The sequence below is a fragment of the Gorilla gorilla genome, chromosome 20 (assembly GCF_029281585.2).
Source record: "Gorilla gorilla gorilla isolate KB3781 chromosome 20, NHGRI_mGorGor1-v2.1_pri, whole genome shotgun sequence".
Lineage (NCBI taxonomy): Eukaryota > Metazoa > Chordata > Mammalia > Primates > Hominidae > Gorilla > Gorilla gorilla.
The window spans coordinates 23,450,341-23,477,472 of NC_073244.2; the positions used below are offsets into that span (position 1 = coordinate 23,450,341).

Sequence of the window (27,132 nt, forward strand, 5' to 3'; positions counted from 1 at the left end):
TGAGCAAATCTTCCAGCAAACCCCAAACCCTTCCAACACGCTCATGCATGGCCTCGGCCCCCGGGACAGGCAGTCGCTGTTATGGGTTAAACTGTGTCCCCCTAAATTACATCCGTTGAATCCTAACCCCAAGTAGGGTCTTTAGAAAGACTCATTACAGGTGGCTCATGCCTGTAATCCCAGCACTTTGGGAGGCCGAGGCATGGATCACGAGGTCAGGAGATTGAGACCACCCTGGCTAACACCGTGAAATCCCATCTCTACTAAAAAATAGAAAAAATTAGCCAGGCGTAGTGGTGGGCGCCTGTAGTCCCAGCTACTCGGGAGGCTGAGGCAGGAGAATGGCATGAACCTGGGAGGCAGAGCTTGCAGTGAGCGGAGATTGCGCCACTGCACTCCAGCCTGGGTGACACAGTGAGACTCCGTCTCAAAAAAAAAAAAAGAAATGGGGAAACCAGGCAGGCACTACTTGAACCACTGGACCCTGTTAATGTCCCCAGCAACACGACAAACCCATGCTGGGTGCCTCCCGATACAAGGCACCGGGGAGGATCCAGTGTTGCTTCTGTGGATCCTGCCCGAGATTCACAGACTGAACTTGGTCACAAGGAACCAGGAGACCATCCTACCAAGGGGCATTCTGCAAAACAACTGCCTGGACTTGCCAAAAATGTCAATGTCATGGAAGACACAGAAAGGCGGTGAGGAACTAATTCAAATTAAAGGAGACCAAGAGACATGATGATCAAATGCAACAAATGACCCACGATCAGATCCTGGACCAGCAAAGAAACATGCTATAAAGGTTACTATTGGAACAACATGGATTTTATATTAGATATTATTATTGTGTCAATGTCAAAATTATTTTCCTCCTCTTTTTTTTTTTTTTTTTTGGTTTTTCGTTTTTTGTAGAGACAGGGTTGTGCTTTGCTGCCCGGGCTGGAGTTCAAGTGGCACAATCACAGCTCATTGCAGCCTCGAACTCCTGGGCTCAAGAGATCCTCCTGATTCAGCTTCCCAAGTAGCTGGGACTACTGGCGCATGCCACCATGCTCGACTAATTTTTATTATTTTAATTTTTTGTCAAGACAGTTTCACTATGTTGCCCAGAATGGTCTCGGACTCCTGGCCACAGCGATCTTCCTGCCTCAGCCTCCCAAAGTGCTGGGATTACAGATGTGAGACACTGTGCCCAGCCTCAAAATTTTTAAATGTGATGATCCTCCTTGAGCTGTATAAGAGAACGTCCTTGCTCTTAAAGGATACAGGCCAAGTGTTCAGGGCCAGAGAGGCACAGTATCTGTAAGTTATTCTCAAATTATTTATCATTAAAATAATTTTGTAAGTATATATACATATACAGACAGAGAGAGAGCACTAGACAGAAAGCACATAAATATGGCCAGGTGCAGTGGCTCACACCTGTAATCCTAGCACTTTAGGAGGCTGAGGCGGGTGTATCACCTGAGGTCAGGAGTTTGAAACCAGCCTGGCCAACATGGTGAAACCCCATCTCTACTAAAAATACAAAAATCAGCTGGGCATGGTGGCACACACCTGTAATCCCAGCTACTCAGGAGGCTAAGGCAGGAGAATCGCTTGAACCCGGGAGGCAGAGGTTGCAGTGAGCCAAGATCGCACCACTGCACTCCAGCTTGGGCGACAGAGCAAGACTCCATCTCAAAAAAAAAAAAAACAGAAAAAAAAAATCAGCCGGGCGTGGTGGTGGGCACCTATAATCCTGGCTACTCAGGAGGCTAAGGCAAGAGAATCACTTGAACCCAGGAAGCAGAGGTTGTAGTGAGCCGAGATAGCGCCACTGCATTCCAGCATGGGCAATAGAGCGAGAGACTCGGTCTTGGGAAAAAAAAAAAAAAATTAAGCAACAGTCCAGGGCTACCTAAAGCCCTCAAAGGCATTCCTTGTTGAGGGGCAGTGGGCCAGGCACGCCCACCAGCCTTCCTCTGTCACAAAGAACTCCCTGGGGTTCTCCGGGGGACATGAAACAACCATGAAAGAAAATAGAAAAGAGAAGTTCTGGAGAGAAAGACCCGTTGCCGATGGTGGCCCTGGCCAGGTAGTCCCAAGTGGGTGCACTCCGGGCCCGCGGTTTTAGAAGCTGATCTCACCTTCTCGTTGACAGGCCTCAGATTTGGAGAGACGGTGAAGATGCTTATGAGCACTAGAAGAAAGAAGAGAGGCGTGTGACACCTCCAGACCATGGCCGGCCCTCCCTGTGTCCATGCTGGCCACTCACCTCGGTCCTGAGGTCTGTACACAGGCTTGTCCGTCTGGATGAATACAGAAGTGCCCCGGCCATCCACGGTCACCGAGGTCTGGTTGTGAAAGAGGGGCCCCTCCTCCGCCTGCCAGCCGCGGCCCCACACTTTCAGAAGCGCCTGGCCCCGGAGGCCCGTGGGCACCTGCAGGCAGAGGAAGGAGCTTTGGGACAAGAATTCACCCTGGAATGGGCCAAGATACTGGGAAAGGAGTTTGGAGGCCTAGAACGGGGGGAACTCACCCCAGGAGTGACTGTGCCCCAGGGGGACACTTGGCAGTTTCTGGAGATGTTTTGGGGTGTCATAGCTTTGGGGGTGGGGATTGCTACTGTCACTTGAGAGGGGAATAGAGAGGCTGCTCAACATCTTACAGAGCACAGGACACCCCCGCCCTTGGCAAACTGCCCCAAATATCTTTTTTTTTTTTTTTTGAGACAAGGTCTCACTGTCGCCCAGGCTGGAGTGTAGTGGCACTATCTCAGCTCATTGCAACCTCTGTCTCCCAGCTCAAGTGATTCTCCCACCTCAGCCTCCTGAGTAGATGGGATTACAGGTGTGTGTCACCATGCCTGGCTAATTTTTGTGTTTTTAGTAGAAACGGGGTTTCACCATGTTGGCCAGGCTGGTCTTGAACTCCTGGGCTCAAGCAATCCATCTGCCTCAGCCTCCCAAAGTACTGGGATTATAGGCGTGAGCCACTGCACCCGGCCATATCTTTTTTTTCTTTCTTTCTTTCTTTTTTCTTTTTTTTTTCAGACAGGGTTTATCTCTGTTGCCCAGGCTGGAGTGCAGTGGTGCAATTATGGCTCACTGCAGCCTTGGCCTCCTGGGCGCAAGCAATCCTCCCATCTCAGCCTCTCAAAGAGCTGGGACTATAGGCATGCACCACCAAGCCAGGCTTATTTTGTTTATTTTTGGTAGAGACAAGGTCTCAGTCTATTGCCCAGGCTGGTCTCAAACTCCTGGGCTCAAGCGATCCTCCCACCTCAGCCTCAGATTACAGACGTCAGCCACTGTGCCAAGCCTGCCCCAGCTTTCAGCCATGCTGAGGCTGAGAAACACTGGTCTAGTTATGGAGCCTTCTCTTCTGACTCAACAGAGTTGCAAAGCTGTTTTCTCTCATCATCACTGGAGAGTTACAAGAATTGTCTCCCCTCTTGCCAAGTGAATTCACAGCCTGTGAGCGGTGGAAGGAGACCTGGATCCCTTGATATACATATGTACATGTCCAGATATATCTACCATGTATATGTGTCTGTGTTTGCCTCACTCTAAAATCGCAGCACAGGCCGAGCACAATGGCTCACACCTGTAATCCCAGCACTCTGGGGAGGTTGGGATGGGCGGATCACCTGAGGTCAGGAGTTCGAGACCAGCCTGACCAACATAGTGAAACCCCATCACTACTAAAAACACAAAAAATTATCCAGGCCTGGTGACATGTGCCTATAATCCCATCTATTTGGGAGGCTGAGGCAGGAGAATCGCTTGAACCCAGGAGGCAGAGGTTGCATTGAGCCCAGATCGCAACATTGCACTCCAGCCTGGGCGACAAGAGTGCAACTCCGTCTCCAAAAAAAATAAATAAACAAATAATGCAAATAAAGTCACAGCACAAGCCAGGCACGATGGCTCACACCTGTAATCCCAGCACTTCGGGAGGCTGAGGTGGGCGGATGGCTTGAGGCCAGAAGTTCAAGACCAGCCCAGCCAACATGGTGAAACCCTGTCTCTACAAAAAATACAAAGAAAATTAGCCAGGCGTGTGGCAGGCGCCTATAGTTCCAGCTACTCTGGAGGCTGAGGCACACCAATCACTTGAACCTGGGAGGCAGAGGTTGCGGTGAGCTGAGATCACACCACTGAACTCCAGCCTGGATGACAGAGCGAGACTCCGTCTCAAAAAATAAAATAAAATAAAATAAAATAAAATAAAATAAAAATCACAACACATATACAGTGCATGACTCCATTGATCTGAATTGTCCAGAAAAGGCAATCCACAGAGACAGGAATCAGATGGGTGGTGGCTAGGGGCTGGGAGAAGGGAGTGGGGAGTGACTACTGATGGGGACAGGGTCTTCTTTTGCGGGGATAAAAATGTTCTGGAACTAGATGGGGGGGCATTGCACAACCCTGTGAATGTAGTAAATGCCACGGAATTATATGTTTTAGAATGGTTAGATGGCTTTTTTGTTGGTTTGGTTTGTGTTTTTGCCACACAGATGGGAGAAAAAAAAAAACCACTTCAGTCTTCAGGATGGAGCCTACACTACACAATTCCTTCCTTCCTTCCTTCCTTCCTTCCTTCCTTCCTTCACTACACATTCCCTCCCTCCCTCTCTCCCTCCCTCTCTCCCTCCCTTCCTTTCTTCCTTCCTTCCATCCTTCCAACACTACACATTCCTTCCCTCCCTCCCTCCGTCCCTCCCTTCTTTCTTTCTCTCTCTCTCTCTTTCTCTTTCTTTCGTTTTTAGAGACAATATCTTGCTCTGTCGCCAGACTGGAGTCCAATGGTGCGATCAGAGCTCACTACAGCCTTGAACTCCTGGGCTCATGCGATCCTCCTGCCTCAGCCTACTGAGAAGCCAGGACTGCAGGCATGCATCACCATGCCCAGCTAATTTATTTTATTTTATTTTTTGGTAGAGATGGGGTCTCACTATGTTGCCCAGGCTGGGCTCAAACTCCTGGGCTCATGTGATCCTCCCGACTCAGCCTCCCAAAGTGCTGGGATTACAGGTGTGAGCCACGGCACCTGGCCATCCTCTTATTTTTTTTTAAGCAGATGGGCAGAACGCCCTGGCATGTGAGTCATGCACTATAAAAGCTCCTTTCATGCTTAAAAGAAACGAAAGTAATGCCTCCTGTATTAGTCTGTTTTCACACTGGTGATAAAGACATACCCGAGACTGGGTAATTTATAAAGAAAAAGAGGTTTAATGGACTCACAGTTTCACGTGGCTGGGGAGGCCTCACAATCATGGCGAAAGGTGAAAGGCACGTCTTACATGGTGGCAGGCAAGAGAGAATGAGAGCCAAGCAAAAAGGGGTTTCCCCTTATAAAATCATCAGCTCTTGTGAGACTTATTCACTACCATGAGAACAGTATGGGGGAAACCACCCCATGATTCAATTATCTCCCTCTGGGTCCCTCCCACAACGTGTGGAAATTATGGGAGCTACAATTCAAGATGAGATTTAGGTGGGGACACAGCCAAACCATATTACCTCCCTCTATGTGACCGGTGTTTGATGATAGCTGCCCTCTCAGCCATCCCTGGGCACCCAGCAGGTGGACATTACCTCCAAGCAGATCACCTGGGGAGCTATGTGCATCCACCTGTTCCTAAAACCACCCAAATGGCTGGGCACAGTGGCTCACACCTGTCATCCCAGCACTTTGGGAGGCTGAGGTGGGCAGAACACCTGAGGTCAGGAGTTCAGGACCAGCCTGGCCAACATGGCGAAGCCCCATCTCTACTGAAAATACAAAAATTAGCCAGGTATGATGGCAGGCGCCTATAGTCCCAGCGACTCGGGAGACTGAGGCAGCAGAATTGCTTGAACCCAGAAGGCAGAGGTTGCAGTGAGCTGAGATGGTACAGCTGCACTCCAGCCTAGGTGACAGAGTGAGACTCCATCTCAAAAAATAAAAAATAAAAAAAATTTAAAAATAAAACCATCCAGCTGTGGGGTGTTCCTCTTCTGAGGACCCCTATGTCAGCATCTACTCATGTGGTCCCTCAAGGGGTGGATGGACCCTGGTGACCATCATGGGGAACAATCTACCAGATTATCTGACTGATCGTCACAGTTCTGCACTGTCATGACCATTGTGTGGGTGAGGTCGGGGTGCACTAGGACCCCTGTTCTCTGAAGCCACACAGGGTCCGTCCCAACCCTCTCTCCAGCCACCCACCTCCTGTCTGCTCTGAACAGCCTCAGAGGGACCTCTCCTACCTGCCACCCGCAGGAGCAGCCTTCTGGACCTATGAGGTCTCTTCTGACTGCAGTTTCCCTGTCAAGATCAACCAAAGCAATAAACCCCACCCACTACTCCAATCCCAAAATCCTCACCTGGCCCTGTTTCTGGAAATATCTCAACATTGGCCAGAGGCTGAAGAGGGAGGAAAGGTCCCGGCCACCCAAGAGCAGGGCAAGGATGGGCAGGAGGGAGATACTGGAGGTGCTGAGGACCGTATGCTGGAGGGACAGGGAGGCTGGGGGGCAAGAGACCATGCTGAGCACATAAGGGGGCCGACCCCAAACAGCAGCCCCTAGAGCTTCACACCTTCCCAGGGAAGAGGATGCCTCCCACAGGGAGAGAAGGCAAGAAGGACCTCCAGCCTTCTTTCCGTGTTTAAAGACAGGGTCTTGCTCTGTTGCCCAGACTAGAGTGCTGTGGTGCGATCATGTCTCACTGCAACCTCGATCTCCTGGACTCAAACAATCGTCCTACCTTGGCCTACTGAGTGGCTGGGACTACAGGTGCAGGCCACCATGCCCGGCTAATTTTTTATTTTCAGTTTGTAGAGACAGGGGACAGGCTCTCAACTATGTTGCCCACGCTGGTCTCCAACTCCTGGCCTCAAGCGATCCTCCAGTTTCAGCCTCCCAAGTAGCTAGGATTACAGGCACGAGTCACTGTGCCTGGCCAAATGCTAAGGATCTTAAGCATCTTTCTTGGGAATCTCAAGTCTAGTCTTAAGAGCCCTTGGCCCCTCTCCCAGAATTATACAACCCTTTGTTAGTCTCTCTTACAAATTCCCAGCATTTGTGCTGTGAACAGTGTCTTCTAACATGTGGTGGCCAGGGACTGCACATCATCTTAACACCTGCTCCAGGGAAATGGCTTCCTGACTCATAAGAAAGCAGATCTAGGCTGGGTGCAGTGGCTCACACCTGTAATGCCAGCACTTTGGGAGGCTGAGGCAGGTGGATCACTTGAGGTCAGGAGTTTGAGACCACAGTAGCCAACATGGTGAAACCCCATCTCTACTGAAAATACAAAAATTAGCTGGGCATGGTGGGGGGCGTCTGTAGTCCCAGCTACTCAGGAGGCTGAGGCAGGAAAATCACTTGAACCCAGGAGGCAGAGGTTGCAGTGAGCTGAGATCGTGCCACTGCACTCCAGCCTGGGTGACAGAGCGAGACTCTGTCTCCAAAAAGAGAGAAAGAGAGAGAAAAATCTAATCACACAAAGTCAGGAAAGGTAGGAGAGAAAGAGAGGAAGGAAGGGAGGAGGGAGGGAGGGAGGGAGGGAGGGAAAGAAATCTAATCACAGGAAGCCAGGAAAGGGAGCTCTAGGGTCTTTTTTTTTCTCTTTTTTTCCTTATGCTTCTGTAGGTATTGAAGCCCTAGGGCAGGGACCCTCAACCCCTGGGCCACAGACTGGTACCAGTCAGTGGCCTGTTAGGAACGGGGCTACACAGCAGGAGGTGAGCAGTGGGTGAGCAAATGAACCTTCATCTGTATTTACAGCCGCTCCCCATCGCTCACATTACTGCCTAAGCTCCGCCTCCCATCAGATCAGTGGTGGCATTAGATTCTCATAGGAGTGTGAACCCTATTGTGAACTGTGCATGGGAGGGGTCTAGATTGCGTGCTCTTTATGACAATCTAATGCCTGATGATCTGTTACTGTCTCACATCACCCCCAGATGGGACCATCTAGTTGAAGGAAAACAAGCTCAGGGCTTGCACTGTTTCTTCAGTTATGGTGAGTTATATCATTATTTCGTTATATATTACAGTGTAATAATAATAGAAATAAAGCATGCAATAAATGGAATGCCCTTGAATCATCCTGAAACCATTTCTTCTGCTCCCTGGTCCGTGGAAAAAACTGTCTTCCATGAAACTGGTCCCTGCTGCCAAAAAGGTTGGGGACTGCTGCTCTAGGGTTTTGGTTCAGGGTTTCCTAAATGTGGACTTCTGGGGCCACATCCTTCTTTGCTGCAAGGGATCCTGTGCATTGTAAGATGTTGAGTTGCAGCTGTGGCCTCCACCCACCAGATGCCAGTAGCACCTGGCACCGCCCAGCCCCAACCCAGCTGTGACAACCAAAAATGTCTCCAAACTTTACGAAATGTGCCCCGTAGGGCAAAAGCCCCCTTGAGTGAGAACTGCTGCCTTAGAGAAAGGGTTCTATCACCAAACGTAACGGAGGGGCCAGGTGCGTGGCTCACACCTGTAATCCCAACACTTTGGGAGGGCTGAGGTGGGCAGATCACCTGAGGTCAGGAGTTTGAGACCAGCCTGGCCAACATGATGAAACCCCATCTCTATTAAAAATACAAAAAAATTAGCTGGGCATGGTGGTGCACACCTGTAATCCCAGCTACTGGGGAGGCTGAGGCAGGAGAATCACTTGAACCCAGGAAGCGGAGGTTGCAGTGAGCCAAGATTGCATCACTGCACTCCAGCCTGGGAGAAAAAGCAAGACTGCTTAAAAAAAAAAAAAAAAAAAAGTAAGGCAGGAAGACCACTGCCCTGCAGCAATTAGGCACTAGTGGTATACCTCATACAAAAGGAACTACCTCAGCCTCCATTCTGATCAATGGAGATGGGCGCGTTATAATTTAAAATAATTCTCAATTTAGCCCATTCATTCGTAGACTCCTTTGAGCATGTGGCAAAAGTTAAGGAATAGCTAACCCCCCAAATGCCGCAATTCCAGGGCTTACACAATATCTGAAATCCAAGGACTCCAGTTTGAAAACCCATGTCATAAAATTATTTACATAGTTTGGTACATATAATAATTTAAAAATAACAATATTCAATGTCTGAGAGGCAGTGGAGAAATTTGATCCCTAATGTACTGCAGGTGGTTCCATGAACAGGTACTGCTGTGTATTCCAGGACACAGCAAGACCCAGTGAGAGGCTTGGGTCCTGCTGGTAATTCTTCAATTTGGCTGTTTAGCCTAAAGAAGGCATCCAGAATGCCAATATGGCTTTACATACAAACATTCTGGCAACTTAAGGATTACGGTATCAAAACACTGAAAACAGCCCAGGCAGGGTGGCTCATGCCTGTAATCTCAGCACTTTGGGAGGCCAAGGTGGGTGGATCACTTGAGGTCAGGAGTTTCAGACCAGTCTGGCCAACATGGTAAAACCCCATCTCTACTAAAAATACACACACACACACACACACACACACACACGCACACAAAATTAGCCAGTCTTGATAGTGCGTGCCTGAGGTCCCAGCTACTTGGGAGGCTGAGGCATGAGAATCGCTTGAAACCGGGGTCAGAGGTTGCAGTGAGCTGAGATTGTAGCATTGCACTCCAGCCTGGGAGACAGAGTGAGACTTCATCTCAAAAAAAAAAAAAAGAAAAAAAAAACCACTGAAACAATCTAAAAAAAATCTAGCTGGGAGCTTAGCAAATTGATATTTAAGAGGGGTGCAATAAGATGCTGTTTACAATAAAATGGAAATTCCAATTACAGAGACTTGGAAACATGGAAGTTGTTTACAACAGTGTGATAAGAGGGACTAGGAAACACCACGGTATTCTGTTTTCTTTTGTTTTGTTTTCTTTTGCTTTGTTTTGTTTTGTTTTTTGAGACGGAGTTTCACTCTGTTGCCCAGGCTGGAGTGAAGTGGTGAGATCTTGGCTCACTGCAACCTCTGTCCCCTGGGTTGAGGCAATTCTCCTGCCTCAGCCTCCGAGTAGCTGGGATTACAGGTGTGTGCCACCACGCCCAGTTCACTTTTGTATTTTTAGTAAAGATGGGGTTTTGCCATGTTGACCAGGCTGGTCTTGAACTCCTGACCTCAGGTGATCCACCCGCCTCAGCCTCCCAGAGTGCTAGGATTATAGTCCTGAGCCACTGTGCCCGGCCAATGGTGTGTGTCCTTTAACTGAAACTATGAAAAGAAAATGTATGTGCATGAACAAGAATGTGTGGAAAACATGAAAAAGTGAAAAGTATGAAAACTGGATTATCGGTGGATTTCTCCTTTTCTAAATTTCATTATTCTCTCTTTTTTTTTAAATAGGGTCTCACTCTGTTGCCCAGGCTGGAGTGCAGTGGTGCAATCATAGTTCACCGCAGCCTCAACCTCCCAGTCTCAAGCGATCCTCCTACCTCAGCCTCCCAAGTGGTTGTGAGAACAGGCGTGAACCATCATGCCTAGCTAATGGATAATTTTTCTTTTTTTTTTTTTTTTTGGTAGAGACAGGATTTTACCATGTTTTCCAGGCTGGTCTTGAATTCCTGGGCTCCAGAGATCAACCCACCTCAGCCTTGCAAAGTGCTGGGATTACAGGTGTGAGCATGGCACCCAGCCTCATTATTCATTTTTTACATCTCTTTTTTAAAAATGATTTTTCTCACAACACATGCAATTTCTCTTATTCCATCCCAATTCAATTCTTTTTTTTTTTCTTTTCTTTTCTTTGTTTTTTTTTTTGGTGAGATGGAGATTTACTCTTGTTGCCCAGGCTGGAGTGCAGTGGTGCAGTCTCGGCTCACAGCATCCTCCGCCTCCCAGGTTCAAGCGATTCTCCTGCCTCAGCCTCCCGAGTAGCTGGGATTACAGGCATGTGCCACCACGCCTGGCTAATTTTGTATTTTTAGTAGAGACGCGGTTTCACCGTGTTGCCCAGGCTGATCTCGAACTCCTGACCTCAGGTGATCCACCCACCTCAGCCTTCCAAAGTGCTGGGATTACATGCGTGAGCCACCACGCCTGGCCCAATTCAATTCTTTATTTCCAAGGTCAGGTTTATGATTTTAAAAATCAACAGCTTACCTTGAGTTTGATTGTCCCTTTATCTAAAAATGAAAATAAAATGAAAAAAGTTAAATCAAGAGCTGTGTTGCCCTGCCTCCCTGAGCTGCAGCCTCACAAACCACCAACTTTCTTAACCCAAAGGGGTTTCATGTGGACAAACACAACCTGGGTCATGCTGGCCTGGCCTGGGCCAGGCTGGGACTGGCAGAAGCCAGAGGTTTCCTCCAAGCTGGCACAAGCTGAAGGCCAGAGGGAATGGACAAAGCTGAGCCATTCAGGGGAAAGCTGGCCTGCCTAAGTACTTGATTTACTTCATCCCTGGCTCCTGTCCAAAATAAGCTGTGAGGGGAGTAATGGGAAAACACCAGGGGAGAGGAACAAGGAGAAGGGTGGAGAGAAAGAGGGGACTGAGGTCCCCAGTGGACATGACTGTTCTCCCATCGCCTCTCTCTGCTACCCACACTAAATCATTTGTGCTACTGTACTAGGTTTCTGGCCTCCAGGACTCAATTAGGTATCTATTATTTTTGCCTCCCAGCAACCATTATCCCATTTCCTGCTAACAGATCCTCAATTTCCTTGGACAAGCTATCTGCCCAGCACACAACCCACGAGGCTCCTAAGCTCTCCATCCACCTTCCTGGGACTCTGAGCCAATCTGCATAGGCCTTCCCCCTGGTCACAGTGATTGGTTCAGGGCTGAGCACATGACCCAAAATGAACCAATCAGCATAGGCCTTCCCCTCTGGTCATAGTGATTGGCTCAGGGTTGAGCACATGACCCAAGATAGGCCAATCAGAGGGAATCCTGGGTCTTTATCCAGCCATCTTGGGAAACTGGTGCTTCCCCTGATCTTAAGGAGAGACCTGGTTGCATCAAGAGGTAGGGGGAGAAGCTGGCCAGCAATACCAGTGGACTTTCTTTCTAGGTATGAGAGACCACAAACTGTTGCAGAAGCCAACTGGGTTGGGTTTCAGTTGGCTAGCCACCCAAGTCAGGAGTGCCTGGTTCTTCTAGAACTAGAAGGGCTTCTAGAAGGTTCTAGAAGCTTCCACATTTCCACCTTCTCTGGCCACACCTCCCTAAGAGACAAGCGCTGCTTCACTGGCCTTGGAGCCCCTGGCCTTGTCTGTGTCTCCTGTGGCTACATCATTCTTGGCATGAGGAATGAGTCTACCTCCACTGGGAGATTACAGCTTTCTGAGCCAGGGATCTGCATTCACTATCTTGACCAGGAGGCTGAGGCTGTTGCTATCTGCATTTGACCAAGGAGTGAGGGGGAGAGACTGGCTGAGGGCCTGAGCTGCACTTAGTAACAGGCCTGTGAGCCCAGGTCTGAGTCTAATGGTTCAGGTGTGCTGGAAACCCAACAAAAGGTCGGAGGGGGGTCACGTGATCTCCTTCAGGTCCCCTATCCCACCTCTGGTCAAAGCTGACACAGGTGGGTGCCCCTGCTTTGCCCAGATCTGCACCCACAGAACCAGGGCTGCTGAGGACCCATGAGCTGAGCTGCCCATCCTGGGCTTTACTCGCTCCATCTGTAGAATGAGGAGAATGCAACCTGTCCTCCCTCCCTCCCTCTCATGCCCCTGGGGATTTAGGGCAGAAGGGAAGCAAAGCAACACCCACACTGCCCCAGCCCTGAAGGCCAGCAAGTAGCTCCACTTTGCAAAAGAAGGGGAAGTCCTGGTCTGGCACCCAAGGGACCTACCCAGGATGGCTCCCTGGCTCTGCACCACCGGCTCACCCTGGGCCACCAGCTGAGCCTGGACTGTGACTTCCCTTGGAGAGTTAAAGACGGTCACGCTGATGACTTCCTCCACGCCCGCGCGAAAAACAGAGGGAGCTGCAATCAAGTAACCCCTGCAGGAAAGGAGATCCTAGGTGAAGTTCTCACCCCCAGCCCCCTGGTCTCGCTGCCACCACAGCTAGGTCAGGGCTCTCCCCACAGCAGACTCCTGCCTTTTGCTGACCACACCCGGCTGGCATTGATGCTCTAGGAGTCTGTGCCCCCCCATCAGTTCTTGAGTCCATGGATTGGCTCATTCACCTCTGAAGTCCCCATGCTGGGTAAGAATCTGGCCTCACTGGATTTTTCAGCATCACACAACCCCTCTTACTCTCTCTGTTCCGGCCTCCAGCCTGTTGACTCAGCTACTTCCTTCTGCCCCAGGACCTTTTTTTTTTTTTTTTTTTTTCCTGGAGACAGAGTGTTGCTCTGTCCCCCAGGCTGGAGTGCAGTGGCATGATCTAGGCTCACTACAACCTCCACCTCCCAGGTTCAAGGGATTCTCGTGCCTCAGCCTCCCAAGTAGCTGGGATTATAGGTGCCTGCCACCATGGCCAGCTAATTTTTGTCTTTTTAGTAGAGGCAGGGTTTTGCCATGTTGGCCAGGATGATCTCAAACTCCTGACCTCAAATGATCCACCCTCCTCAGCCTCCCAAAGTTCTGGGATTAGAGGTGTGATCCACCACACCCAGCCCTTCTGGCCCAGGACCTTTGCACATGTCATGCCCACTGTCTGAAATACTCTCCTCCACAAGCCAGGTAAGCGGCAGGATCCCACTTCATCCTCACGGTGCACCCCCTCCCCCACCACCATGAGAAGTGCTGACATCAGCCCCATTTAGAAAGTCAGAAAGGAAACCCCGGAGAAGTCAAGTAACCAGCCGCAACAGTGACAGACCAGGATTCTAACTCAGGCAACCAGACTCCAAAACCTGATAAAAAGAAGCAAAGGGCTTCTTTGCAACATTCATTTTAAGTACAAACCCTGAAAACAAACCATAGGGCCTCAAACAAAAAGAGCTCTGAAAACAATGGAATCAAAGCAGGCCTCTCTTTCCTAAAATCTTCTGATTGACTATGAAGTCACCTCTGGAAGGGAGGCATTACCCCCAGTTTCCCCATGGGAAGTTGATGCTTCAGAAGAATAGGAACATGCACCAGATCACACAGCCAGGCAGAAGAGGGCACTGAGGTGCCCTTAGGGGACCTGACCTGAGGACCCAGGTCCTCCCCACCTGAGCTCCTGTCTCCCAGTATCTGCAGCCTTCCATGGAAAATTACAAAGGCCCTGTAACCCCATGAAATGCTTACAGTGTCCCCACAATCACCAAGAGCATTATAGCAAAGGCACCACAATTGCAACCATGTAGAATGATGGAAATCAGAAGAAAAGAGGGTAAAGGGGGAAACTGTACCATGCAATGAGATTAGGAGACATTTTCATTTCAATATTTTCTTTTTTTATTTTTATTTATTTATTTATTTTTACTTGAGACTGAGTCTTGCTCTGTTGCCCAGGCTGGAGTGCAGTGGTGTGATCTCAGCTCACTGTACCCTCCACCTCCCAGGTTCAAGGGATTCTTCTGCCTCAGCCTCCAGAGTAGCTGGGACTACAGGCGTGCACCACCACACCCAGCTAATTTTTGTATTTTTGGTAGAGACTGGGTTCCAACATGTTGGCCAGGCTGGTCTTGACCTCCTGACCTCAAGTGATCTGCCCACCTTGGCCTCCCAAAGCGCTGTGATTACAGGCCCACTGCACCTGGCCTCAATAGTGTCTCTAGAACAACCCAACATCCACATGCAAAAAGATGAATTGAGAACATTACCTCACACCATGCAATTAGATTAACTTTTTAGATTAACTCAAAGTTAATCTTAGTAACAGATCTAAATTGAAGAAGTAAAACTTGTAGAAACACTAGAAGAAAACAAAGGAGAAAGTCATTGCGTGCTTAGATTAGGCAAAGATTTATTGAGTCAGATACCAAAAATAAGATCCATAAAATAACTCACTGATAAACCAAACTTCATGAAAACATCATTACCAATTTTGCGTCTCAAAAGACGCAGTGGGTTTGTGTTGTTTCATGCACACGAACAATGGGTTTGGGTTGTTTACTGCAGCCCTGGCCACAGTGTGCACTGACCCTGCGATCACAGTGTGCTACATCTGCCTTGAATAATTACCAGAGTTCAGTCCCCTGGGATCACACATGTGCTGTCCAACTCTAGGACCAACTGGAGTTTGCAAGACCCTAGGTATGTGCTGTGTATTACATAACTCCAGCACTGACCAGGACATGCAATCACCCTGTCCAGGTGTCCTGTCCAGCTCCAGCACAGGAATGTGGCATCCTTTAAAAGGGGCATACTCTTTCTGTCTGGCTCCCAGCTGATCCCTAGAGTTTAGACGGGCCTCACATATAGTACGTGGTGAGTGTAGAAGAGAGAGTAAGGAATACGTGTTCATTTTGCTTGGTCACCTTTGAAACTCCTGACAATACGGGTTCAAGTCTTCATCCAACTGCCCAGAGAAACTGACATCACCAAATTAAGTTTCCCTGCCATTCAGAAGTTGCAGCTGTTTCCAGCTGTTGGGATGCTTGCCAGCCATTCACTGTCACACCTGACCCACCCCTAGCATCTGGGCCAACACTGGCTTCTCATCCTGCTGGTCTCAGAAGGTCCCAGATTGGGGAAAGGGATGTCTGGGTCAGTGTAGACAGAATTGCTCTTACAGCTGCAAACTGTGCTGCTTTCTGGGATCAGAGATTCCTCACACAAAAATCTCTCAGGTGACAGAAGTGGGCATCCAGAGCTATTCCTAAGACGAGATCCTTTGGGCTGGGTGAACCATGCCCCTGGCTTAGAGGCCAGCTAATCTGGAATCCCAGGTCGGTCATCTGGGGATGTCTCTTCCCCAGTGTGTCTCTCAGCACAGGGATTCCATGTCACTTAACAGATGGTAAGATCACAGGGTGACTTTAGTCAGAGGAAAACGCCCTGGAGAACTGTTTAAAACTCTCTAACGGGCTAGGCACGGTGACTCACGCCTGTAATCCCAGAACTTTGGGAGGCGGAGGTGGGTGGATCACCTGAGGTCAGGAGTTCCAGAACAGCCTGGCTAACATGGAGAAACCCCATCTCTATTAAAAATACAAAAAATTAGCCGGGTGTGGTGGCACACGCCTGTAATCCCAGCTACTCAGGAGGCTGAGGCAGGAGAGTCATTTGAACCTGGGAGGCGGAGGTTGCAGTAAGCCAAGATCGTGCCATTGCACTCCAGCATGGGCAACAAGAGTAAAACTCCGTCTCAAAACAAAAACAAAAACAAACCCAAAAAACAAACAACAAACAAACAAACAAAAACCTCTGTATAAGGCAGGGTCTCTCATTGGAGCCAAGGTCTGTCATGTGGGGCCGCTGTCATTCCTTGCAGTGGAAGCTGACCTGCATATCGAAAGCTGTTTACCAGCATTCCTGGCCTGCACCCACTTAATGCCAACACCAAATGCCTCTCCCTATTTGTGACAACCAAAAATACCTCCAGACATTTCCCAGTTGCCTCAGGGAGACAAACCCCACCCCCCCCAGGGTTGAGAACCACTATTCTAAGGGATGCCAGCTTTGAAAGAAGCATCAGGATGAAAATTTGTAGGGTTCCGATTTCACGAAGCCTAGGAGAGGAAAGTCTGGATGCTCAGAGCGCAGTAGACTGCCTTGCTTTTAAAACTGTGACCAGCAAGGACCAAGTACTCACTGCAAATAACGACACCCACCTAGTCTCACTGCTTACCAGTTTTCTGGAAACTCCTAAACAAGGGCTGCTTGAACAAGCCGCCTCCTAAACGCCCAGCTGGACTAAAAGGCTGGTCTTGTGCAGACCAGGGCAGCCCCCCTGAACCCGCAGCCCTGCAGAGCTCACCCGAACTTGCCAGGTTTAGAAATATTCTCTGTGAAGCCAACTTAGGAGTACTCCCCAGCAGCTAGTTAATTCACCTTCTCCCCGCTGTCAACCCACCAGAAGCCTGCAAGCAAACCTCTAGAAAAATGTAGAAGCAAAACAAACACTTCCTCCTCCCTCACCACGCCCACCCACGGGAAAGTGCCCCTTCGCACTCTCCTCCCACTTCTCAGCCAAGACGCTCCTCTTACCTTCATGCCTTGGACAACTGTAAATCGCCACCCATGATGACAGCCCGGGTCACACGAAGGGGGCGAGGTGGGGCGGGGGGAACTGACCTCAGCACCTTTAGCTTTTGGGAGTCCCTGTACCTCCACAGAGCCACTTCGGAAACTTTAGGGCGCCCCCTCCTCAAGACGATTCGGGAACAAGAAGCCAGGTCCAGCCCAGCGCGGAGGCTGTGTGGCCTTGGGCAAGTCGTTGCAAGCCTCTGAGCCAGTACCCGCGACCCCCACCCCAGAAGGCGACCGACCTCCTCTGTCGCCGGAGGATACTCACGGGGCCTGAGGCTGCGCGGCGCGCACGCCGTCCCGCGCCGACAGCAGCAGGAGCAGGAGCGGGAGCAACGGCCAGAGCAGGGCGCCGCTCATTTTTCGGCTCCTGGGGGGCGCCGCGCCTGGGGAGGGGGCCGGGCCAGGGCTGGGCCAGGGCCTGGGTCCGAGCGCGGCCGTCCTCGCGCCGCCGCCGGGGGCCCTTTGTTCGCAGCCCCCGCGCAGTGCGCCCGGCGCCATGCGCCCCGCTCCGCGCCCGGCCAAGCTGGGGCAGCCCCGGGCCAGCCCCCTCCCGGGACCCGCCTCGTCTTCGGGACCGCCCCGCTCGCCCCGCTCGCCCGGCTCCTGGGCGCACCCTCCCGGGACGCCTGCTCCGCCCATCTCTGGACCCCGACCCGCCCCGATCCCTTCCGGGGATCGTCCCCTCACTTACTCCCCGGACCCACCCGGGCCCTGCCCGATTCCTTCCGAACCCGCCTCCTCACCCCCTACCCGGATTCGCCCCCGGATGCCCCCCTCCCCACCAGCCCCGCCTCGGACCCGACCCCCCACCGCCCCCACTCTCCCTCTCCTCTCCACCCAGCGTCCACTCGGAACCTGTCCCTTCCCTGGCCTCTCCCTCCCTCCCTCTCCAGCCTGCCCCTTATGGCCCCCTCCCCGGGCCCGCCCCTCACCAGGGGCCCCTGGGTCTGGACGCCGCCTGCAACCCCGATCCCACAGGGGCCGCCGTGCCCCAAGCCCTGGCCTGTATCTAGTGCCCAGTGCAGTGCGTACAGCCCAAGGAGGAGAGGACCCTTTGGGGAAACAGTCTAGCCAGGGGTCGAACCTTCCAGACCCACATCTGCCCCAGGCCCCTATCTGTGCTCTCTGCTCCCCTCTCCCCCCCCTCCACTGTCCACAAATCCCTTGGGCCCGTCCCCTCTCTCTCTGGGCCTCAGAGTCCCCCTTTCCCCTTCATACAGCAGGGGTGGATGGGCACCCCCTTTCTCTCCAAGAGCAGGGTGTCCCCTCCTGCCCCTCCCCGTGTGGCCACCTCAGTGATGGTCCTGCTGTCCTAGGTCCCACTGGCAGGCGGCACATCCTATACCATGTCCAAGTCCTGGACCCCCACCTTCCAGTGTGGAACCCCCTTCCCCCAGCTACCAGCTGCCCTTCTTCTAAAATTCCAGTGCTGACCACACCCCCTCCTGCCCGGAATCCTCGGGGCTCCCTGTTTATTTTACGTTTTATTTTTATGTTTTGAGACCAGAGTTTTGCTCTGTTGCCCAGGCAGGAATTTAGTGGTGCAGTCACAGCTCACTGCAGCTTCAGACTCCTGGAGAGTAGCTGGGACTACAGGTGCAAGCCCACACCCAGCTAATTTTTATATATTTTTTTTTAGAAACGGAGTTGCACTGTGTTGCCCAGGCTGGTCTTGAACACTGGGCTCAAATGATCCTCCCTCCTCAGCCTCCCAAAGTGCTGGGATTACAGGTGTGAGCCACCACATCCAGCCAGGGCTTCCCGTTTATTGAGACCAAATCTAAACTCTGGCTTTGATGGCAGAGACCTCAGCCTAGTTCCTCCAACACCCTGTTCTTACTCCACTGCCTGCTTCTGCCTAATCTCTGTCTTCCTCTACCTGCCTCCTTCACCAGTCCAACTCCTGATCCTTCCAGGAAACTCAAGGGAAGCTTCTCTTGCCCCCTCCCTGCCCCTAGGGATGTGGGTCCTCTGGGGGCTTCTCAGCCCTGTCAACAGCCTTTGGACCCAACACTGATCACCCAGGCAGCACCAAGCCCTGGGCTGGGCAATGAGGACCCTGGGACATACAGGACCTGCTGCCACTGAGCACACAACCCAGAGGGGACATAACTGATGATGGTGTGTTGGTGTGTGTGTGTGTGCGTGCACGCGCGCAGGGGCTGGAGTAGATTGAGTAGCCGTCTGTCCTGCCTGGAGAAGAGGAGGAGCTGCCTGCCTCCAAGCTCAGACCAGGCCAACTCCAAATAGGCTGCTAAACTCACATGGAGGTGCAAAAATCTAGCACCAAGAAGCAGCATCTGATCTCACCCTCATCATCGATGTTTGCCCCATGCCACCCCTCCGGGCCAACTCTGACTCCTACCTAAGCCAACCTCCACTCCTCAGCCTCCAGGCCAGCCTTTGAGCCCTCCGCCTCCCCCTTGACCATTGGGCCCTGGCCACATTTGCCCCTGAGATACATCAGACCCCCACCCACCACCACCATCTCGGGCCAAGGTGCCAGCTGTCCCCTCTGCCTGGGATGCACTTCCCCGTGGCATCACAAGACCGGCTGCTCTCCTCCACCTTCAGGGTTAGCCCAGAGGTGCCTTCCCTGCCTCCCTGTGTTGTAAGGTCTAAAATGTCAGTGCTGCCTTGGCATGGTTGAGCCACACAGGACCACGATGTCCTGACTGACCGGTCAGCTACTCTTGCCAAATATGCCCCCTGCCTGGCAAGAGAAGCTGCTCTCCACCTGGCTGTCTCACCAAGCAACCAGACCAGCTGCACCCCACCCATCAGCCACAGACTTCACTTCCCTAGCTGCTGAGAAGTTATTGAAACAAGCCATGCCCAGGCGCGGTGGCTCGTGCCTGTAATCCCAGTACTTTGGGAGGCCGAGGCAGGTGGATCACCTGAGGCCAGGAGTTCAAGACCAGCCTGGCCAACATGGTGAAACCTCATCTCTACTAAAAATACAAAAATTAGCCAGGTGTGGTGGTGCACACCTGTAATCCCAGCTACTCGGGAGGCTGAGGCAGGTGAATCACTTGAACCCAGGAGGTGGAGTTTGCAGTGAGCCGAGATTGCGCCACTGCACTCCAGCCTGGGTGACAGAGGGAGACTCTGTCTCAAAAAAAAAAAAAAAGAAAGAAAGAAAGAAACAAGCCAATCACATCCTCCCAGGAGAACCAGGGGCTGCCTCACCCTCTTGTTACTACAAAGCCTGCTTCCCACAGCCCCTGCTTGTTCATTGTGCTCCCGAGTGCAACCCCTGTGTGGCCTCACACAGTGTACAGGGTCCTCCTCCCGTCATTGTGTGAGAATAGGTGAGCACTAAACTGTAGATCTCACCCACCCAATGTCACATGTTGTATGTTTGGCCATCTCATACTCTTTTTTTTTTTTCTTTTTTTTGAGACGGAGTCTTGCTCTGTCGCCCAGGCTGGAGTGCAGTGGCACGATCTTGGCTTGCTGCAAGCTCCGCCTCCCGAGTTAACACTTTTCTCCTGCCTCAGCCTCCCAAGTAGCTGGGACTACAGGCGCCCGCCACCACACCCGGATAATTTTTTGTATTTTTAGTAGAGACGGGGCTTCACCATGTTAGCCAGGATAGTCTTGATCTCCTGACCTCGTGATCCACCCTCCTGGGCCTCCCAAAGTGCTGGGATTACAGGTGTGAGCCACCGCGCCCGGCCTATTTTTTTTTTTTTTAACGGAGTCTCACTCTGTCACACAGGCTGGAGTGCAATGGCATGATCTCAGCTCACTGCAACCTATGCCTCCCGGGTTCAAGCGATTCTCCTGCCTCAGCCTCCCAAGTAGCTGGGACTACAGGCGCCTGCCACCATGCCTGGCTAATTTTTGTATTTTTAGTAGAGACAGGGTTTCACCATGTTGCCCAGGCTGGTCTCGAACTCCTGACCTCATGTGATCCACCTGCCTCAGCCTCCCAAAGTCCTGGGATGACAGGCATGAGCCACTGTGCCCGGCCCATCTCATACTATTTAGAGCAGCAGTCCCCAACCTTTTTGGCACAAGGGACAGGTTTCATGGAAGACATTTTTTCCATGGACAAGGGGCAAGGTGGTGGGAGGGACAGTGATGGTTTTGGGATGATCAAGTGCGTGACATTTATTGTGCACTTTATTTCTATTATTGTTACATTGTAATATAATGAAATAATGATACAACTCACCATCGCGTAGAATCAGTGGAAGCCCTGAGCTCTTGTTTTCCTGCAGCCAGAGATCCTACCTGGGGGTGATGGGAGACAGTGGCAGATTATCAGGCATTAGATTCTCATAAGGAGCATGCAACATAGATCCCTCGCATGCGCAGTTTGTAATAGGGTTTGGGCTTCTCTGAGAATCTAATGCTGCCGCTGATCTGACAGGAGGTGGAGCTCGGGCGATAATGTGAACGATGGGGAGAGGCTGTAAATACAGATGAAGCTTTGCTTACTCATCCAATATCAGACCAGTGTCAGTCTGTGGCCCAGGGGTTGGGGACCCTTGATTTAGATCATGGGTGAATAGGAGCCAATGAGGATACTAGCATGGCCCGGTCATCCAGTTTGACTGCATGGTACACAAAACACAGAGCATGGTCTTATTATTCCATACACATCTGCTTCCTGTTTGTCTTCTTTGGGATGTGAGCCCCCCGTTTGCTGCTGGCCCCAGCCCCTGGCTCAAAGTGGGCACACCTCACACAGATTACTGCCTCACCAGCACACGGGAGAAGGCTCGCTGCTTAGAAGAGTCAGTTGATACTATTCCATGAATTATACAAGCCTGAGTTAACAAAGCCATGACTAAAAACTAAATTATACCGATTTGCAATGAAACACATTATACAGGTTGAGTAGCCAAAATGCATTATCGGCCGGGTGCAGTGGCTCACACCTGTAATCCCAGCACTTTGGAAGGCCAAGGTGGGTGAATCACTTGAGGTCAGGAGTTCAAGACCAGCCTGACTAACATGGTGAAACCCCATCTCTACGAAATACAAAAATTAGCTGGGTGTCATGGCAGGCACCTGTAATCCCAGCTGCTTGGGAGGCTGAGGCATGAGAATCACTTGAACCTGGAAGGTGAAGGTTGCAGTGAGCCAAGAATGGGCCACTGCACTCCAGCTTGGGCAAGAGAGCCAGACCCTGTCTCAAAAAGAAAAAAATGCCTAATCTAAAATGCACTTTCCAAAACGGTCAGTGCAAGAAATGTTCCAGATTTTTAATTTTTCAGATTTGGGGATGTTTGCATTATACTTACTGGTAGAGTATCGTGTGTGTGTGTGTGTGTGTGTGTGTGTAGTCTGGCTCTGTTGCCTGGGCTGGAGTACAGTGGTGCGATCTTGACTCACTGCAACCTTCACCTCCTGGGTTCAAGCAATCCTCCCATCTCAGCCTCCCAAGTAGCTGGGACTACAGGCACATGCCACCACATCAGGCTAATTTTTGTATTTTTATAGAGACAGGGTTTCACCATGTTGCCCAGCTGGTCTCGAACTTCTGAGCTGAGTGATCCACCTGCCTCAGCCTCCCAAAGTGCTGGGATTACAGGCATGAGCCATCATGCCCAGAGTATCTTTAATCTGAAAATCTGAAATCTGAAATGTTTTGGTGAGTGTTTCCTTTGAGCGTCATGTTGGCGCTGAAAATTTTTAAATTTTGGAGCATTTGTGGAATTTGGATTTCCAGATTAGAGATGCTCAACGTGTATTAAAAATATGGCTGGGCGAGGTGGCTCACACCTGTAATCCCAGCACTTGGGGAGGCCAAAGAGGGCAGATCACTTAAGACCAGGAGTTCGAGACCAGTCTGACCAAGATAGTGAAACCCCATCTCTCCTAAAAATACAAGAAATCAGCCAGGGGTGGTGGTGCATGCCTGTAATCTCAACTACTTGGGAAGTTGAGACAAGGTAATCACTTGAACCCAGGAGGCAGAAGTTGCAGTGAACTGAGATCATGCCACTGCACTGCACTCCAATCCGAACGACAGAGTGAGACTGTCTCAAATAAAAAATAAATAAATAAATAGCAAAGGCGCTGAAAGTACTCAAAACTCATCACTTCGTCTTCATTTTACTACATTTTACAGTTCTCTGTACTCTTGAGGTTATGCGTGGTGAAAATACTCCATAATAACACACATCTCTTCCTAACTGTGTGTTTAGTCACTTCACGCCAGTAGGTTGAGATTACCCATGGGTGGAGTACAGTCAATTCCACTTTATCACTTGTTTTGAAAGCACAAATGTGTTCCGACATGATGGATGCATTAGGAATGATTTGAGCATAAAATCAAATGTTGTGTTCACTTATGTAAGATTTTTGTCTGCAAGAAACATTGGGTATGAATGCAGAAAACTGCACCTGGCTGACCCCAGCCACGTAGGAATACACAAAACCACACCTGCACCCTCTCCAGCATCTCTGTGCTCCCTCAGTGCCTTGCTGTGTGCCAGGAGCCACCTCTGTCCCTGTCTGAGGTTACAATATCCCGCCTGATTTCAGATGATCTCCTCCCAGCCCTTCACAGTAACTCACAGGCTGCCACCTCCCCATGCCCAGGTCCACAAACGAGCCTTCGGTCTTTCCAAGGCTGATACTGTATTTGTGTATTTTTTTTCTTTTCTTTTTTTTTTTTTTTTTGAGATGGGTTCTCACTCTGTTGTCCAAGCTGGAGTGTAACAGCACGATCAGGGCTCACTGCTGCTTCAGCCTCCCGGGCTCAAGTGATCCTCCCGCCTCAGCCTCCCGAGTAGCTGAGACCACAGGCATGTACCACCATGCCTGGCTAATTTTTTTGTATTTTTAGTAGAGACAGGGTTTTACCATCTCACTCAGGCTAGTCTCCAACTTCTGGACTCAAGCGACCCACCCGCCTTGGCCTCCCAAAGTGCTGGGATTATACAGGCGTGAGGCATTGCGCCCGGCCATATTCTTGAAATTCTTAACCATTTGACATTTGTACAATGTCACTACCATTTTTAGTAGGTGCCTATTTTTTTTTAGGTGTCATTGGTGACATTTGGATGGTTGTGGCCTGACCCGTTTTCCCATGAGCCCTGTGGTTTGATTGTGTGAATTTGCAGTGTGAGGTCATTTTTAGGAATGCCCCTGTTGTGTGAGGGCAGAACTGGCTGCATTAGCCCCATGGTAAATGGTTGTTAAACATCTCCAAACATGCCTAGGATGAGCAGCTTTGCAGTTTGGATGGGGGACGAGGAAGACCGCAAAGACTGTCCTGTTGTCAATGGGCGTTTTTCTTTTTTTTCTTTTTTTTTTTTTTTTAATTGAGATGGAGTCTCACCCTGTTGCCCAAGCTGGAGTGCAGTGGCGCGATCTCAGCTCACTGCCAACCTCTGCCACCCGGGTTCAAGTGATTCTCGTGCCTCAGCCTCCCGAGTAGCTGGGATTACAGGCACATGCCACCACGCCCAGCTAATCCAGCTAATTTTTTTTGTTTTTTTTAGTAGAGATGGGGTTTCACCATGTTGGCCAGGCTGTTCTTAAACTCCTGACCTCGAGTGATCTGCCCATCTCGGCCTCCCAAAGTGCTGGGATTACAGGCATGAGCCACTGCGCCTGGCCCAATGGGCGTTTTTCTCCCACTTAGCCAGCATGTGCCTGTGCCTGCCAGGTGCCCAGGAGATTGGATGTCAGGACTGAAGACAGACAGACAGCCTGATGGTCTGCAGTGATCTGGGTCTTCTAGCACAGTGCCCCTGACAGGGTTCCTAGGGCCAGAGGGAGATCAGGCCATGCCTGTCCAGGACATTTCGTATAAATGGAATCATACACTATGTGTGCTTTTGTGTCTGCCTTCTCTCACTCAGCATCATTTTTTGTTTGTTTGTTTTTTTAAGATGGAGTCTTGCTCCATTGCCCACGTTGGAGTGCAGTGGCGCAATCTCGGCTCACTGCAACCTCCGTCTCCCAGGTTCAAGCGATTCTCCTGCCTCAGCCTCCCGAGTAGCTGGGACTACAGGCACGCACCACCATGTCCAGCTAATTTTTTGTATTTTTAGTAGAGAGAGGGTTTCACCGTGTTGCCCAGGCTGGTCTTGAACTCCTGACCTCAGGTGATCCACTCACCTCAGCCTCCCAAAGTGCTGGGATTACAGGCATGAGCCTCTGCTCCCAGCCAAAATATGCAATGACACCTACCAGGAGTGAGGCAGGAATGATTTTCTTAATAACATGTTTATTATTCTTTTCTCCCCCTTGCTTTATTGTCAGAATACGATATATAATACATAGAACATACAAAATATGTGTTAATTGATAGTTTATGTTATCTGTTGACTTCTGGTCAACAGTAGGCTATTAATAGTTAAGTTTTGGGGGAGTCAAAAGTTATGCACAGATTTTCAACTGCCAGGAGGCTCAGCACCCCTAACCCCATCGTTCTTCAGGGCCAACTATACATCTGTTTAGAAAAACAAAAATGTACACTGAAGCACAAAAATTGGGCCAGGCGCGGTGGCTCACACCTATAATCTCAGCACCTTGGGAGGTCGAAGTGGGAGGATCACTTGAGGTCAGGAGTTCAAGACCAGCCTGGGTATTATAGTGAGACTTCATCTCTACAAAAAAATAAAAAATTTGGCCAGATGCGGTGGCTCACCCCTGCAATCCTAGCACTTTGGGAGGCCAAGACAGGCAGATCACTTGAGGTCAGGAGTTCGAGATCAGCCTGGCCAACTTGGTGAAATCCCATCTCTACCAAAAATACAAAAATTACCCGGGTTGGTGGCAGGAGCCTGTAATCCCAGCTACTTGGGAGGCTGAGGCAGGAGAATCTCTTGAACCTAGGAGGCGGGTTGCAGTGAGTCAAGATCGCGCCACTGCACTCCAGCCTGGGTGAGAGACTCCATCTCGAAAAAAAAAAAAAAAGAAAAAGAAAAAGAAAAGAAAAATTAGCTGTGTGTGGTGGCTGAGTGGCCTCCAAAGGTGGCTTTTAGGGGGACATCTGGGATCTGCCCCAGCAAGTCCCAGCTATTCAAGAGGCTGAGGCAGGAGGATTGCTTGAGCCTAGGATTTGAAGCTGCAGTGAGCTATGATTGCACCACTACACTCCAGCCTGGATGACAGAGCAAGACTCTGTCTCAAAAAAAAAGAAAAAAAAGCCGGCGCCGTGGCTCACACCTGTAATCCCAGCACTTTGGGAGGCCGAGGCGGGTGGATCATCTGAGGTCGGGAGTTCGAGACCAGCCTGACCAACATGGAGAAACCCCGTCTCTACTGAAAATACAAAATTAGCGGGGCATGGTGGCGGTGCATACCTATAATCCCAGCTACTCAGGAAGGCTGAGGCAGGAGAATCGCTTGGACCTGGGAGGCGGAGGTTGTGATGAGCCGAGATTGTGCCACTGCACTCCAGCCTGGGCAACAAGAGCAAAACTCGGTCTCAGGAAAAAAAAAAAAAAAAAAAAAAGGGATGGGGCAGGATAACAGGATGCAGGCCTGGGACTTTCCATGGAGGAAGAGGCCTCAGAAAGGTCTATGTCTGGGACAAGGCGACCTGAAGTGCCCTTGGGCTTAACCTCTTGGACTCAGCCCTCTCTGGGGTTTGGAGATGCCAGCTGCCCCAAAAACCGCTCCGAGCACAAGCAATGTGCCACACAGCCCTGTGGCAGGAAGGAGCTCATGCCCGCTCCAAGTAGCACCAAGCGTGGAGGAAGGCAAAGGAGACTCGGGCTGCCACAGGCCCTGTCTGGGTGTGGGGACCAGAGATCAAGCCAGGTTCCCATTCTTGCCCTGTGAATCCTGCACTGTGTCCTCAGGGCGGGGAGTGCACGCAGGCCGTCGGGGGACAGCACAGGGCAGATGGTCCCCGGCCGGTGGGGACCAGTGTGTAGGCTCTAGGGTCAGCCTCAGGGTGGCCTTGGGGATGTGCAGCTCCTTGGAGAAGATGAACTCACAGCTGGTCCAAGCTCTGACGTCACTTCAGGGAGGAAGCTTCAGCCTCACAACTCCAGAATCACTTCCCTAAAACCCGAGTTTGCCGAGTTTTTGCTTCAACCATCTTGAGTAGCTTTGTCCTGCCTGGACCCTGAGTCTGAGCAAAGATAATGCCCTGTGATCATCCAGCCCCAGACAGCCTTGAGGCACC

The 27,132-nt window shown here is 50.7% G+C and overlaps 1 protein-coding gene across 1 annotated transcript in view; it reads right to left on the minus strand.

Moving 5' to 3' along the window:
* CPAMD8 (C3 and PZP like alpha-2-macroglobulin domain containing 8) overlaps window positions 1–17,574 on the minus strand; it is a 134,639-nt gene extending 117,065 nt beyond the window's left edge. The window contains exons 1-5 of the mRNA XM_031004606.3: window positions 17,293–17,574; window positions 12,749–12,900; window positions 11,055–11,077; window positions 2,261–2,426; window positions 2,133–2,185 (exon numbers count right to left, since the gene is read on the minus strand). Coding sequence (XP_030860466.2) covers window positions 2,133–2,185; window positions 2,261–2,426; window positions 11,055–11,077; window positions 12,749–12,900; window positions 17,293–17,525 — 627 coding nt within the window. The 5' untranslated portion in view covers window positions 17,526–17,574. The remainder of the gene's footprint in view (window positions 1–2,132; window positions 2,186–2,260; window positions 2,427–11,054; window positions 11,078–12,748; window positions 12,901–17,292) is intronic.
* Window positions 17,575–27,132: the final 9,558 nt, after the last annotated feature.